Source organism: Malaclemys terrapin, chromosome 1, assembly GCF_027887155.1.
Source record: "Malaclemys terrapin pileata isolate rMalTer1 chromosome 1, rMalTer1.hap1, whole genome shotgun sequence".
Taxonomy (NCBI): Eukaryota; Metazoa; Chordata; order Testudines; family Emydidae; genus Malaclemys; species Malaclemys terrapin.
Window position 1 is genome coordinate 99,131,592 of NC_071505.1, and position 12,104 is coordinate 99,143,695.

Here is a 12,104-nt window from a genome sequence, read left to right on the forward strand (position 1 = left end):
CCTCAAAGACTCTCAAGCGACCCTCAAGTCGTTGGGAATGCATACCCCAGTGACACAGAGGAAACCCTTCAAGCCCCAACCACCACAGAGGCAGTACCACCCTCGTCCTCGACAAGAACCGTACCGCAGACGTGGCAGGGATAACAGGTGGAGACGTAACAATACGCCTAACCAGGGCCAAAATCATGGCCAAGGCAAGCCGCAGCCAGGAAATAAACCAGGGTTTTGAAGCTGCGATCGAGGGCAGCGTACCACACTCTATTCCAGATCCACCTCTATGTTTCAGGGACCGCCTGTCCCGTTTTTACCGTGCTTGGTCACATATAACATCGGACCGCTGAGTCCTGCACATGGTGGAGGCGGGATATACCCTTCAGTTCTCCTCGCCCCCTCCCTCCCATCCCCCTTCCCTGTCCCTCTTCAGGGACCCCTCTCACGAGCAACTCCTCATGCAGGAGGTGCGGACCTTCCTCACTGTAGGAGCAGTGGAAGAGGTCCCCCCGGACCTAAGGGGGAAAGGATTCTACTCCAGGTATTTCCTGATTCAGAAAGCAAAAGGGGGCCTCCGTCCCATTTTGGACTTACGCAGACTAAACAAATTTCTGGTCAAAACACGTTTCCTCATGGTCTCATTTGGAGCTATTATCCCATCCCTGGATCCGGGGGATTGGTACGCTGCCCTCGATATGAAAGATGCGTATTTTCACATCGCTATCTGCCCGGCCCACCGGCGGTTCCTGCGCTTCACCATCAACCAGCGCCATTTTCAATTTACGGTCCTGCCCTTCGGCCTGGCAACAGCCCCACGAGTGTTCACAAAATGCATGTCCATGGTGGCAGCTTTTCTTCGGAAGAGAAGGATGCGCGTGTACCCGTACTTGGACGACTGGCTCCTCGCAGGCAGTCGGAGGCCGAGGTCCGCTCCCACGTGACGCTGGCTCTACAGGTGTTCTGCAAGCTCGGCCTACTGGTCAATGTGCCCAAGTCCTCACTGATCCCCACGCAGAGACTGGACTTCATAGGAGCAGTCCTGGACTCGGTGGCAGCGCGGGCAAGTCTTTCAGTGTCACGGTTCTTGGCCATTCAAAGGGTCGTAGGCTCCGTCCAACAATTTCCCACGACTACGGCCAGGTGCTGCATGAAACTCTTGGGGCACATGGCGGCCTGCACATATGTAGTCAGACATGCCCGCCTAAGACTCAGGCCATTGCAGTTGTGGCTAGCCCAAACGTATTGCCCCAACAGAGACCCTTTAGACCTGGTGGTGACAATCCCTGCTCGGGTGTTGAACTCCCTCCGCTGGTGGCTCGATCAGCAGAAGGTTTGCGAGGGGGTCCCCTTCACTGCCCCACAACCCACTCTGACGTTAGTAACAGATGCATCGGATCTGGGTTGGGGGGCGCACCTGGGGGACCTGCGGATCCAGGACTTGTGGTCCAGGGAAGAAAAGTTGCTTCGCATCAATCTGAAGGCGCTAAGGGCGGTTCGCCTTGCCTGTCAGACCTTTCACGCCACCATAGAAGGCCACAGCGTGTCAGTTCTGACGGACAACACTACCGCCATGTTCTACATAAACAAGCAGGGCGGGTCCCGATCCTCTCCCCTCTGTCACGAGGCACTCTGCCTATGGGACTTCTGAATAGCCCATTCAGTCCACCTTATCGCAACATATCTCCCAGGGGTCCAAAACGGGTTAGCAGACCGCCTCAGCCGGTCCTACCACATGCACGAATGAGTGTTGAAACGGGACGTCCTGCGTTCAATCTTCCAGAGGTGGGGGTTTCCCCTAGTGGATCTCTTCGCCACCAAGGACAACAGCCAATGCCCTCAGTTTTGTTCTTACCAGAACCTCAGCCCGGGCTCGTTGGCAGATGCCTTCGTGATCCCGTGGGGCGGGAGCCTGAGGTATGCCTTCCCTCCATTCCCGCTCATCCTCAAGGTCCTCCTCAAGACCCGCAGGGACAAGGCGGCAGTCATCCTCATCGCCCCGGTGTGGCCACGCCAGCATTGGTTCACGACCCTGCTGGAATTGTCCATATCCGCCCCGATTGCCCTCCCCCTCCATCGCGACCTCATCACACAGGACCGGGGTCGCCTACTCCACCCGAACCTACCATCGCTACATCTCACGGCGTGGTATCTCTCTGGCTAAACGATACGGAGCAAAGGTGCTCTCACCAGGTCCAGTGAATTCTCCTTGGTAGTAGGAAGCCCTCCACAAGAGCGACCTAACTTGCCAAATGGAGAAGGTTCTCCCACTGGTGTGAGCCTCATCACATACAGCCTCTGCGGGCCTCGGTCCCGTCAATTTTGGACTACTTGCTGGACCTCAAACGTCAAGGGCTTGCCCCCGCCTCAATTAAAGTGCATCTGGCTGCCATATCGGCGTTCCATCCTGGGGAGTTGGGAGTTTCGGTGTTCTCCAACCCCACAGTAGCCCGATTCCTCAAGGGACTGGAAAGGGTGTTTCCCTATTCGCGCCCACCCGTCCCTGCGTGGAATCTCAACCTGGTCCTAACTAAACTCATGGGGCCCCCCTTTGAACCCCTAGCCTCTTGCTCCCTCATGCACCTTTCATGGAAGGTAGCGTTTCTCGAGGCCATCACATCGGCCAGGAGGGTATCAGAATTGAGAGCCCTCACTTCGGAACCTCCTTATACAGTTTTTCATAAGGATAAGGTGAAACTGAGGCCACACCCTAAATTCCTTCCAAAGGTGGTCACGCATTTTCACATGGGCCAAGACATTTGTCTACTGGTGTTCTTCCCTAAGCCCCATACGGACCCAAGCCACCGCAGCCTGCATACACTCGATGTCCGTAGAGCCTTGGCATTTTATCTAGAACGGACCAGGCCATTCCGCAAATCAACTCAACTGTTTATTGCCATTGCGGAGCGAATGAGAGGCCTGCCTATCTCGACGCAACGCTTGTCAGCATGGATTGTGCTTTGCATATGCACGTGCTATGAGCTCGCCAACGTACCAGCCCCGGAGATCCGGGCTCACTCGACTAGGGCCCAAGCGTCCTCAGCGGTTTTCTTGGCGCAGGTTCCACTCCAGGAAATCTGTAAAGTGGCCACCTGGTCGTCGGTGCATACGTTCACAGCCCACTACGCAATCCATCATCAGACCAGGGAGGACGTGGTGGTCGGCAGGGCTGTGTTTCAATCGATTGTTCCTTGACTCCTACCCTCCTCCAATGGTAAGCTTGTGAGTCACCTAATGTGTAATGGACGTGAACAATCACTCGAAGAAGAAAAGACGGTTACTTACCTTCTGTAACTGTTGTTCTTCGAGATGTGTTGTTCACGTCCATTACACTTCCCACCCTCCTTTCCCTCTGTCGGAGTCACCAGCAAGAAGGAACCGAGGGAGGGTCGGGCCTGCAGGGATATATATACCCGAGAGCGGGGCACCGCTCTGGCGGGAGGGGGGAGCCCTGCTGGCCCAATGGGAGCCGCTGAGGGAAAAAGTTTCCGATGTCCGTGCATGCGGTGCGCGCACACCTAATGTGTAATGGACGTGAACAACACATCTCGAAGAACAACAGTTACAGAAGGTAAGTAACCGTCTTTTCCTGCTCCTCTGTTTCTGGCAGCATGGTGGCTGGGTTAAGGGAGGGGCAGGTCTGTAGGGTAACTTCAGGATTTTCTAAAAGTTTAGCTTGATACCGAGCTACCCGAGCCTGTGTAAGCCAGAGACCACCCTTAGTATCCAGCAGGGCTTGGACCATGTGGGGAGTATACACTTGCACAATTCCCCCCAGTGTCAGTTTCTCGGCTTCCCCAAGCACTAGGGCAGTTGCTGTGTCCGCCCGTAAACATGCCGGCCACCCCTTGGCAACTTGATCCAGTTGTTTAGAGAAATATGCCACGGGACGTTTCCAGGTGCCTAATAACTGAGTAAGCAGTCCCAGGGCCACCCCTTTCCTTTCATGCACATACAGTTGGAACGGCTTAGAGAGATCTGGCAGACCCAGGGCTGGGGCTTCCATCAGTTTCCTTTTTAAAACCTTAAATGGCTTGTCGGCTTCTGAGGACCAGTGAAAGGGGTCGTGATCCACTCCCTTGACGCATTTGTACAAGGGTTTAGCCCACAGTCCAAACTCTGGGATCCATATTCTGCAGAAGCCTGCCATGCCCAAAAACGCCCTGAGCCGTTTACGATTGCTTGGGATAGGAATTTGACAGATAGCTTCCTTCCTTTCGTTTGAAAGCTGACGCTCCCCCTGCCTTATGTGAAACCCTAAGTACTGTACTTCTGGGAGGGCAATCTGAGCCTTACTCTGTGCTACCTGATATCCTCGGAGTCCAACGAAGTTCAGGAGGCTCACAGTGGCTTTAAGGCAAGGGGTTAGACCCACAGCGGCAATTAACAAGTCATCTACATATTGCAGGAGGAGGACCTTGTCCTCATTGTCCCACTCCTCCAAGTCTCTGGCCAGGGCCTGGCCGAAAAGGGTGGGGGAATTTTTAAATCCCTGGGCCAGCACTGTCCAGCAAAGCTGCTTTTTAACCCTCCTCTTGTCCTCCCACTCGAAGGAGAAAATCTCCTGAGATTGGGTGTCGACTGGAATCGTGAAGAAAGCGTCTTTTAAATCTAGGACTGAAAAATGGGTGTACTGCTCCCCTATAGAGGCCAACAGTGTATACGGGTTTGGAACAAGAGGGTGCAGAGTCTTAAGCTGCTCATTAACTGCCCTCAGGTCCTGGACCAGCCGATATGTGCCATTGGGCTTTTGTACAGGCAAGATGGGATGTTCCAAGCTGACTGGCATTCTGGAAGTACCCCGTACTTTAGGAATTGGTCTACAGTCTCCTGCAGTCCCTCTCTGGCTTCCCTTTTGATCGGATACTGCTTGATTCGCACTGGACCTTTTTCTGGCAAGAGCTGAACATTAACGGGGGTATGATGAGCTGCTTTTCCTGGGACCCCGGATGCCCATACCAGAGGGTATACCCGCTCCTCCCACTGGCTCCATTCTGGGGCTTGCATGGCTGAGGGCTCAATTGCAAGGGTCACTATCCAGGCATTCTCGGGGGGTAAGGTGAGGGTTTTTTAAGCAATTAAATAATTTTGCCGGCTATAAGTCCAGCTTGTTAGTAACTTCTCTTGGAATTATTATCTTGTCCCTTTCCTTTGATTTGTTATTTTGCCTTTCAGCCAGAAGTATGCAGGCCTCATTATTACCGCTTGGCACTGGTATGCAGCCTGTTGCACCTGATAACTGGCAGTTACACATTCCAATTTCTGCATCTGGCTTTTCAGGTCAATTAGAGTTTAAACATGGAAGAACTTTGGTTCATTTAGGCCTAGTGCAGGAAGGCTTCATCGACACTCATGGTCTTCCACCCTCCCGAGTTACCTAGGGTTATGCCTAATGACACCAACAAGGATGGCCCATTTCCAACAGTTGACAAGAAGTTGTGAGTAATAGTGGGGGGAGGGGGGGAATTAGCATGGGGAAATAGTTTTTACTTTGTGTAATGACCCATTCACTCACAGTCTTTATTCAAGCCTAATTTAATGGTTCCAGTTTGCAAATTAATTCCAATTCTGCAGTTTCTCATTGGAGTCTATTGCGATTTTGAGGTCTGTAATTGAGTGACCAGGGAGGCTGAAGTGTTCTCTGACTGGTTTTTGAATGTTATAATTCTTGACGTCTGATTTGTGTCCATTTATTCTTTTGCGTAGAGACTGTTCGGTTTGGCCAATGTACAATTTTGTGGGCACGGGTTAGTATATACAGGGCAATAGAGTACAACGGCATTTTAGAATCAATATAAAGCAGCCATTTTTATTTAACTATCTGATTTACTTGTCATACGATGTCATCCTTATTTGTTACATTTTAATTTTTAATGTAACATACTTCTTTTTTAAAAATGTATTTTTCTTGTTTCTTAGCACTGGCAGCAGAGAAAGATGGCACCCCTGTTTTTAAGTTCCCCAGATGGAGAGTTAAGGGCAAGCCTATCCGGGAAGTAGTTGAAGCCTACAAATCAGTTGGAGCAGATCTAAATGTACTTCCATTCTGTACGCAGTTCATCCCCATGGATGTTATTGACAGTCCTAAGCATGGATCAATTATCTACCATCCATCCATCCTTCCCCGCCACAGAGGAGCTTCAGCTATCAATTGGTGAGATGATTTATTTTTTTTACCAAAAAACCCCAAAGCTATTTAGATTTCCCATATCTCTGAAAGATACACAGGCCAGATCCTCAACTGGTTTAAACTGGCATCATTCTATTGACTTTAATTGTGCCACCTTGCTGAAGGTTTGGCCCATGGTCTCTCCATCACTCCTAGGTTCCAGTGTAGTTTTTGTTGATTGATTTTTTTTACCAGTTTTATTACTCAGTATTCTACTGAGATTGCTGCTATGAATCATGTTTCTAGTATGGTTTTACTCACATAACTTGATTCACTATATAAAAAGAAAGAGGTGCACACTTAATGAAGGAAATTTAAACAGGTTTAGATATGTACCTTACATATCTGTGTAAGGTTTTACATATCTGTAAACTTTTATTATATCTGTAAACAAGCCCTGCTTGTCCTTCCTTATGTCAAGCCTTCTTTCAGTTCAAACACAGAGGGGTACACTTTTACTGCTGTATGAGGAGGTTTAACAATATATCTGCCACTGCTAACAGTAGTTATGTAGTTAAATCCACCAGAATTAGAATTTACTGAAGACTTATACCCTCTATTATAGCACATCAGTGTTGCTACAATATCTGCTAAGCAGCTCTTCTCTTCTGTTGGATATTCTGTTTCAAGTTGCAAGAGCCAGTAATATGACAAGCTTAGGTATTTTTGCTAGTATTTCCAGAGACTGAGAATCTCACTTCTGCAGTGCAATCACCTTCTTTGCTAACATTACAGTTTTCCAAATCCACCAATTTACAAGCATTTCAGCTTTTGCTGTTGTTTTGTGAGGCCTCAAAAACTAAGGGGGGAGGCTGCCAAGGAACATTTAGGACATGCAGGAAATGATGTTGGTGATTTATATACAGCCAAATGTTAAGTGTTCACTAATTTTGTGTGTCAGTTTTGAGCCATGCAACTAGAGACGATTGTGCCTAATTTCCAGCAGTGTGGAGGGCCTGTGGAATTGGGACCTCTGTGGCTAAAATTCTTCCCAAATTCAGGATCAGATTTTGAGACAATGTAAATTACCATAGTTCCATTGAAGGCAATAACTGGATATGATGTTCCTATTCACTTGTCTTAAACTATTGTGTAGTATTGCTGTGCTTTGTTAAACAGTTGTTGTGTTCCACCCTGGAAATACATTTTAGTAGTGAACCACCTCTGTTTCTCCTACCTACTTCTCAGATATATTGTGAAGCTTACTTAGTTAATTTTAGTAACTGACTTGGAGATGTTCATGAAAAAGACTGTGTAGATGCACAGACATTAGTACTATTTTGTTTTGTTAGTACTGATGGTCCCAACTTCCAAATGGTATCACAGCCCACTGCAGAACTTCTGTGCCATTTGTTGTACCATTCATAATTAATTTAAAATAATTTAGCACAATAAACTATGAAACAAAAATGACTGGACTGCAAAGCACAACACATAAAACATTGGCCACAGTCTTGTTTATGTCATTTTGTATACACATCAGCAGTGTCAAGCTTGTAGCTCCTTGAATAACAGCAATGAAGTCACTGTACTAAGAAAGCTGATTAGACTCCACACACACAGATCTCCATATTGTGCCTGCATCAGTCATATGAACTATCAAATGGGTTGATGTTTGTGACTAAGGTCATTCCCTCTATATTTACTCTAAAATATTCTGTTGGCAGGACTTTAATTCAAGGAGATAAAAAAGCAGGGTTTACTATTTTCTGGGCTGATGATGGTCTGGACACTGGACCAATTCTTCTGCAGCGGGAATGTGATGTAGGACGGAACGATACCGTGGATGACTTATATAATCATTTTCTTTTCCCAGAAGGCATAAAAGCAATGGTAAGTCTGCTTGTGCTGACTACAGACATTTTACAAGGAAAAATCTGGCACATCTAATCCTCTTGGAATTTGAACATAAATTAAATATAATTAGATACTAAAGAAATTGGAATATACTGGACCAGATTTTCAGCTGAAGTAATTCCGTTGACTTCCTAATCCACAAACTATGCTCATTCACACCACTGGAGACCGACAATATTTTGAGTTGGGGACAAATCCTGCTCCCTCTGAAGTCAATGAGTCAAATTCATCTCTGACGTAACTCCTTTGTCTTCAGTAGAGTTACACCTGCATTGAATTTGCCCTGTTGTTTTAAATTGGACTGATCAGCAGTAAATAGTTTATAGCATCATAGAAAACAGGGACTTGGAGCTTTCAGATTAAAAAAATGAAAATTTGAGACAACATTTCTGTTGGAGCTTCCTTTGTTTTGTTATGTAAAAAAGGTGACTATTTCCACGTGTCACAGAAGACATGAAGACAATTGCAGTTTGACAGTGTCCCCAGAGCAAATTAACTCTTCTGTACCTTGCTACTATCTGAGCACCACAGCCTGTAAATCTTTACTCACAGGAGTAATCCCACTGAAATCAGTGAGATGATGTAGGGGACTAAGGATTTGCAGGTTTGGGCTCTGTTGTTTAGCAAAATTGCCAGAACCTTGTTTTACTTACTTGTGGATCAGGAAGTCAAATTTAAACCTAAAAGTGTGGACTTTGGTGTGTGTGTTGGTGCATCTCTCTCGCTCTCTTGCTCTCTCTCTCACACACACACACCCACACCCACACACACCATAATTTGTTTTTTAAAAATGCTACGTGCATGGAACAGTAGAGAAATCCCTTCCTCCTTTCCTGTTAAATATTGGCAGGAATTTACACGGGAATCTGCCAAGTAATTACTGTTTTTGCAAACTGTTAAAAACAGAAAGGCTGAATGCAATATATAGGCCATATTCTGCCCTCAGCTAAGCCTCAATCCTGCAAGGATTATGCAAGTGCTTGGCTTTATTCACTGTGAGTGAGTAATACTCTTGATGTGAATGGGCCTGTGGTGGATAAAGTTAGCAAATGCATAAGTCTTTGCGGGATCAGTCTCTTACACTTCAGCAACCCTGGATTAAAAAATAAATAAAGAGCCAAGTCCTGCACCCTACATAGGAAAAACTTCTACTGACTCTAATAAGTATAACGGAGGGGAGAGTATATGTAAACAAAGAGAAAATTTGGCCTATTGGAGCAATTAAAACTGCTTTTTTCCTGTTTAGGTAGAAGCTGTCCAGCTAATTGCTGATGGTAAAGCTCCTCGGATACCTCAGCCTGAAGAAGGGGCAACATATGAAGGGATCCAGAAGAAAGAAAATGCAGAGGTACTGTAGTGGTAACAACACTGTGTTGCTAATAACAGCGTGGTTACACTTTATGTTCAATGCGCCAAAAGATCTCTGGTGTATTGGTACTACTCCAGTGGAAGTCAATGAGAATTGTCCCTTTGACTTCAGCATGTGCAGGATCATGTCCTAATTAGAAAGAACAAGTCTGGCACAGATAGAAAATGCAGAAATATTTTATCATTCTGACTTGTTCTCTACAAGCTCTAGTTGTAGAAATTATTGCTCTAAAAATAAATTAAGGGGCTAATTGCACAAACTCGTCTGAGTATAGTTAGTGCCATACACAGTGTCTTTAAAGACAGTTTAGACAGTGTGTTGTAGTACCAAATACTCTCTCTGGACTAATTCTGTGTTAACCAGTTCAGATGTGAAGTCTGGAGCATACAACTCAGGAGCAGAGCGTAGGAGATATGCATGTTGTAAAATGCCCATCCTGCCTGAGAGAGAGATGAGATCTAATGGGGTCTGTATACAAGCAGGAGCGAGGGTTGTCTACATTCCAATCCCAGCTCTGACTTCCGCTCAGGCCTTGAGCAAGTTACGGAACCTCTCTGCTTCTGTTTTTATTATTATTACTCACAAACAAATATGCTCTGTACCTGCATGTTCACTTGTGATCACATTTGAACAAAGTACCTGGATCAATGAGTCTCTAACTCTGGTCCATGAACCTTTCATAGTCTGCAGAATATTTACTGGATCACACAGTATTGGCTTCTTTTCTTGCCTTCCAGCTGTTTTTAGAGATGTTTAGCCTCTTCTTTGCAAAAAAAAAAAAAAAAGATAACCCTGTTCCTTAAAAGCAGCTGAAAACAAGAAGGAGAAAGATTAGCTTCCTCTTCTGGGGGCTGCATAGGAGAAGGATTACGAGAGGTAACAGGAGCAGGCCTTAAGGACAGGTGCCATCAGCAGTAGCTGCAGCCAGAGAAGAGGCAAGAGATGCCAATGGGAAAGGAATTCCCAGAAGAGAGTGGGAGGAGGCAGTTGAGCAGCATGGGCAAAGGAAAGGGGGACCAGTTGGCAGAGAAGCATTTGCAGAGGAATAGGGGGAGAGAGAACAGAACTGTTGGGAGGAGAAGATTAAATAAAAAGCAATAGTAGACTGTGATTCCCTTTTCTGAAAACAGCGCAAACCCAAGAGCTGCTTGGTTGGTTTGTGTTCTTTCCTATCCCAGGATTTGGTTCTGCAAGTGCCAAGAGACCATATGGTCCCTCATGGCCATCACTCATGAAACTTAATCTTCTGTTGAGTCTTTGATCGAGTACTCTGCACAGTAAGGGCCTGCTCCTGCTCCCATTTAAGTCATTTCGAGTTTGCCATTGATTTCAGAGGGAGAACATTCAGACTCAAATTACGTAATTTACACTGGATCTTGTATTTTACAAATAAATATAACAACCTATTCTAATGACTAGTGTTCAGCTGGTATTTTAAAATGTGGTGTTATTCCTCAAGGACCTAATCCATAGCCTCCTAAGACTGATAGAAAGGATCCCATTGACTTCATGGAGCTTTGGATCTGGCTTCTATGAATTTGAAAGCACCTAAGGGGCTTAAGAGCACAAGTCTTATTGAAAGTAAATGAGACCTGTGTTCCTAAGTCACTTAGATGCATCTGAATATCCCACCCTCCATTCTTTTCACTAATAAAAAGGAAAAGGCTTATTCTGTGATTCCTCCTCTGTATTCACGGGGTAGAATGATACTTTTTGATATTTTTAAGTTATTAATATCTTAAGATATTTAATCCCTTTGCTTCCAAATTTTTGGACAAATTCCACGGATATGTAATAGAGCCCTAGGCAAAGCTCATATGCCCTGGCTTCAGCCTTTTATATTTAGCAACATAATGTCCTATCTAGGATCATCTACACAGCATCAACGTGTGTAGAACAGCTGCTGTTTCTTAATGTATCAGACTGCCTGTACAAATGCATTTGGATTAGACCTTTTTTTTTTTGCTAACAAATTGCACTGGACTCTCTGCCAGAAATAGATTTCATGCTGGGAAAACTTAATTCTCTGCCAAACAGGTGGAGTTTTAAATAAGTATTTTTTAAAAAAAATTATCTAGATAAAGACTATAATGGGAACATATTTTATATGGTTTGTTCATGCTCAAGCAGTTGTATAATACTCTTCCTTGCTTTTTCTACCTATTTAAGCAGGGACCTTACCCAAGGCTGGGAGAGCCACCATAAATTATATAGAGTGCTATCTGTGACTCCTCCATTACTTTTGCTGCAAACTACTGATAACAGAAGGGGTAAAAAAAACAGCATAGCAAAGCTTTCAATCTGTAGCCTCAATAGAAAGTCTTCATATAAAATGCTGCCTACTATCTTTTTCTGCCTCAAGAGTTATTGACTGGCATTTTTGAAGAGACAAATAGATCTACAGATGGTTTTTCCAAAATGATCCCAGATCTAGAAAGATAAATGGCTTGGATCACATTCTGGTTGTCCCCATACACTGCTGGACATCATGGGTACAACAACAAAACAGATTAAGGAAGGATGGCTGAGTCCCAGCTGTTCTGATAATCCCCTGGGGAAGAGGCATATTAGACCTTTGCAACAGGTGCACTGGAGGGTTGCTGCTTAGGATGCCTCAAGGAAAAACGAGCGCTGTTGTTTAACTTAAATGATGCTTGTAAAATTAAAATGAGTTATTAAGAAAAACTTAGAGCCTTTTAGTTTTATTTATTTATTATTGTA

The 12,104-nt window shown here is 45.5% G+C and overlaps 1 protein-coding gene across 1 annotated transcript in view; it reads left to right on the forward strand.

Moving 5' to 3' along the window:
- The window catches only part of ALDH1L2 (aldehyde dehydrogenase 1 family member L2), a 57,705-nt gene that overhangs the window by 17,378 nt on the left and 28,223 nt on the right, over positions 1 to 12,104 (forward strand). Inside the window, exons 3-5 of the mRNA XM_054032974.1 lie at positions 5,908 to 6,142; positions 7,825 to 7,990; positions 9,261 to 9,362. Coding sequence (XP_053888949.1) covers positions 5,908 to 6,142; positions 7,825 to 7,990; positions 9,261 to 9,362 — 503 coding nt within the window. The remainder of the gene's footprint in view (positions 1 to 5,907; positions 6,143 to 7,824; positions 7,991 to 9,260; positions 9,363 to 12,104) is intronic.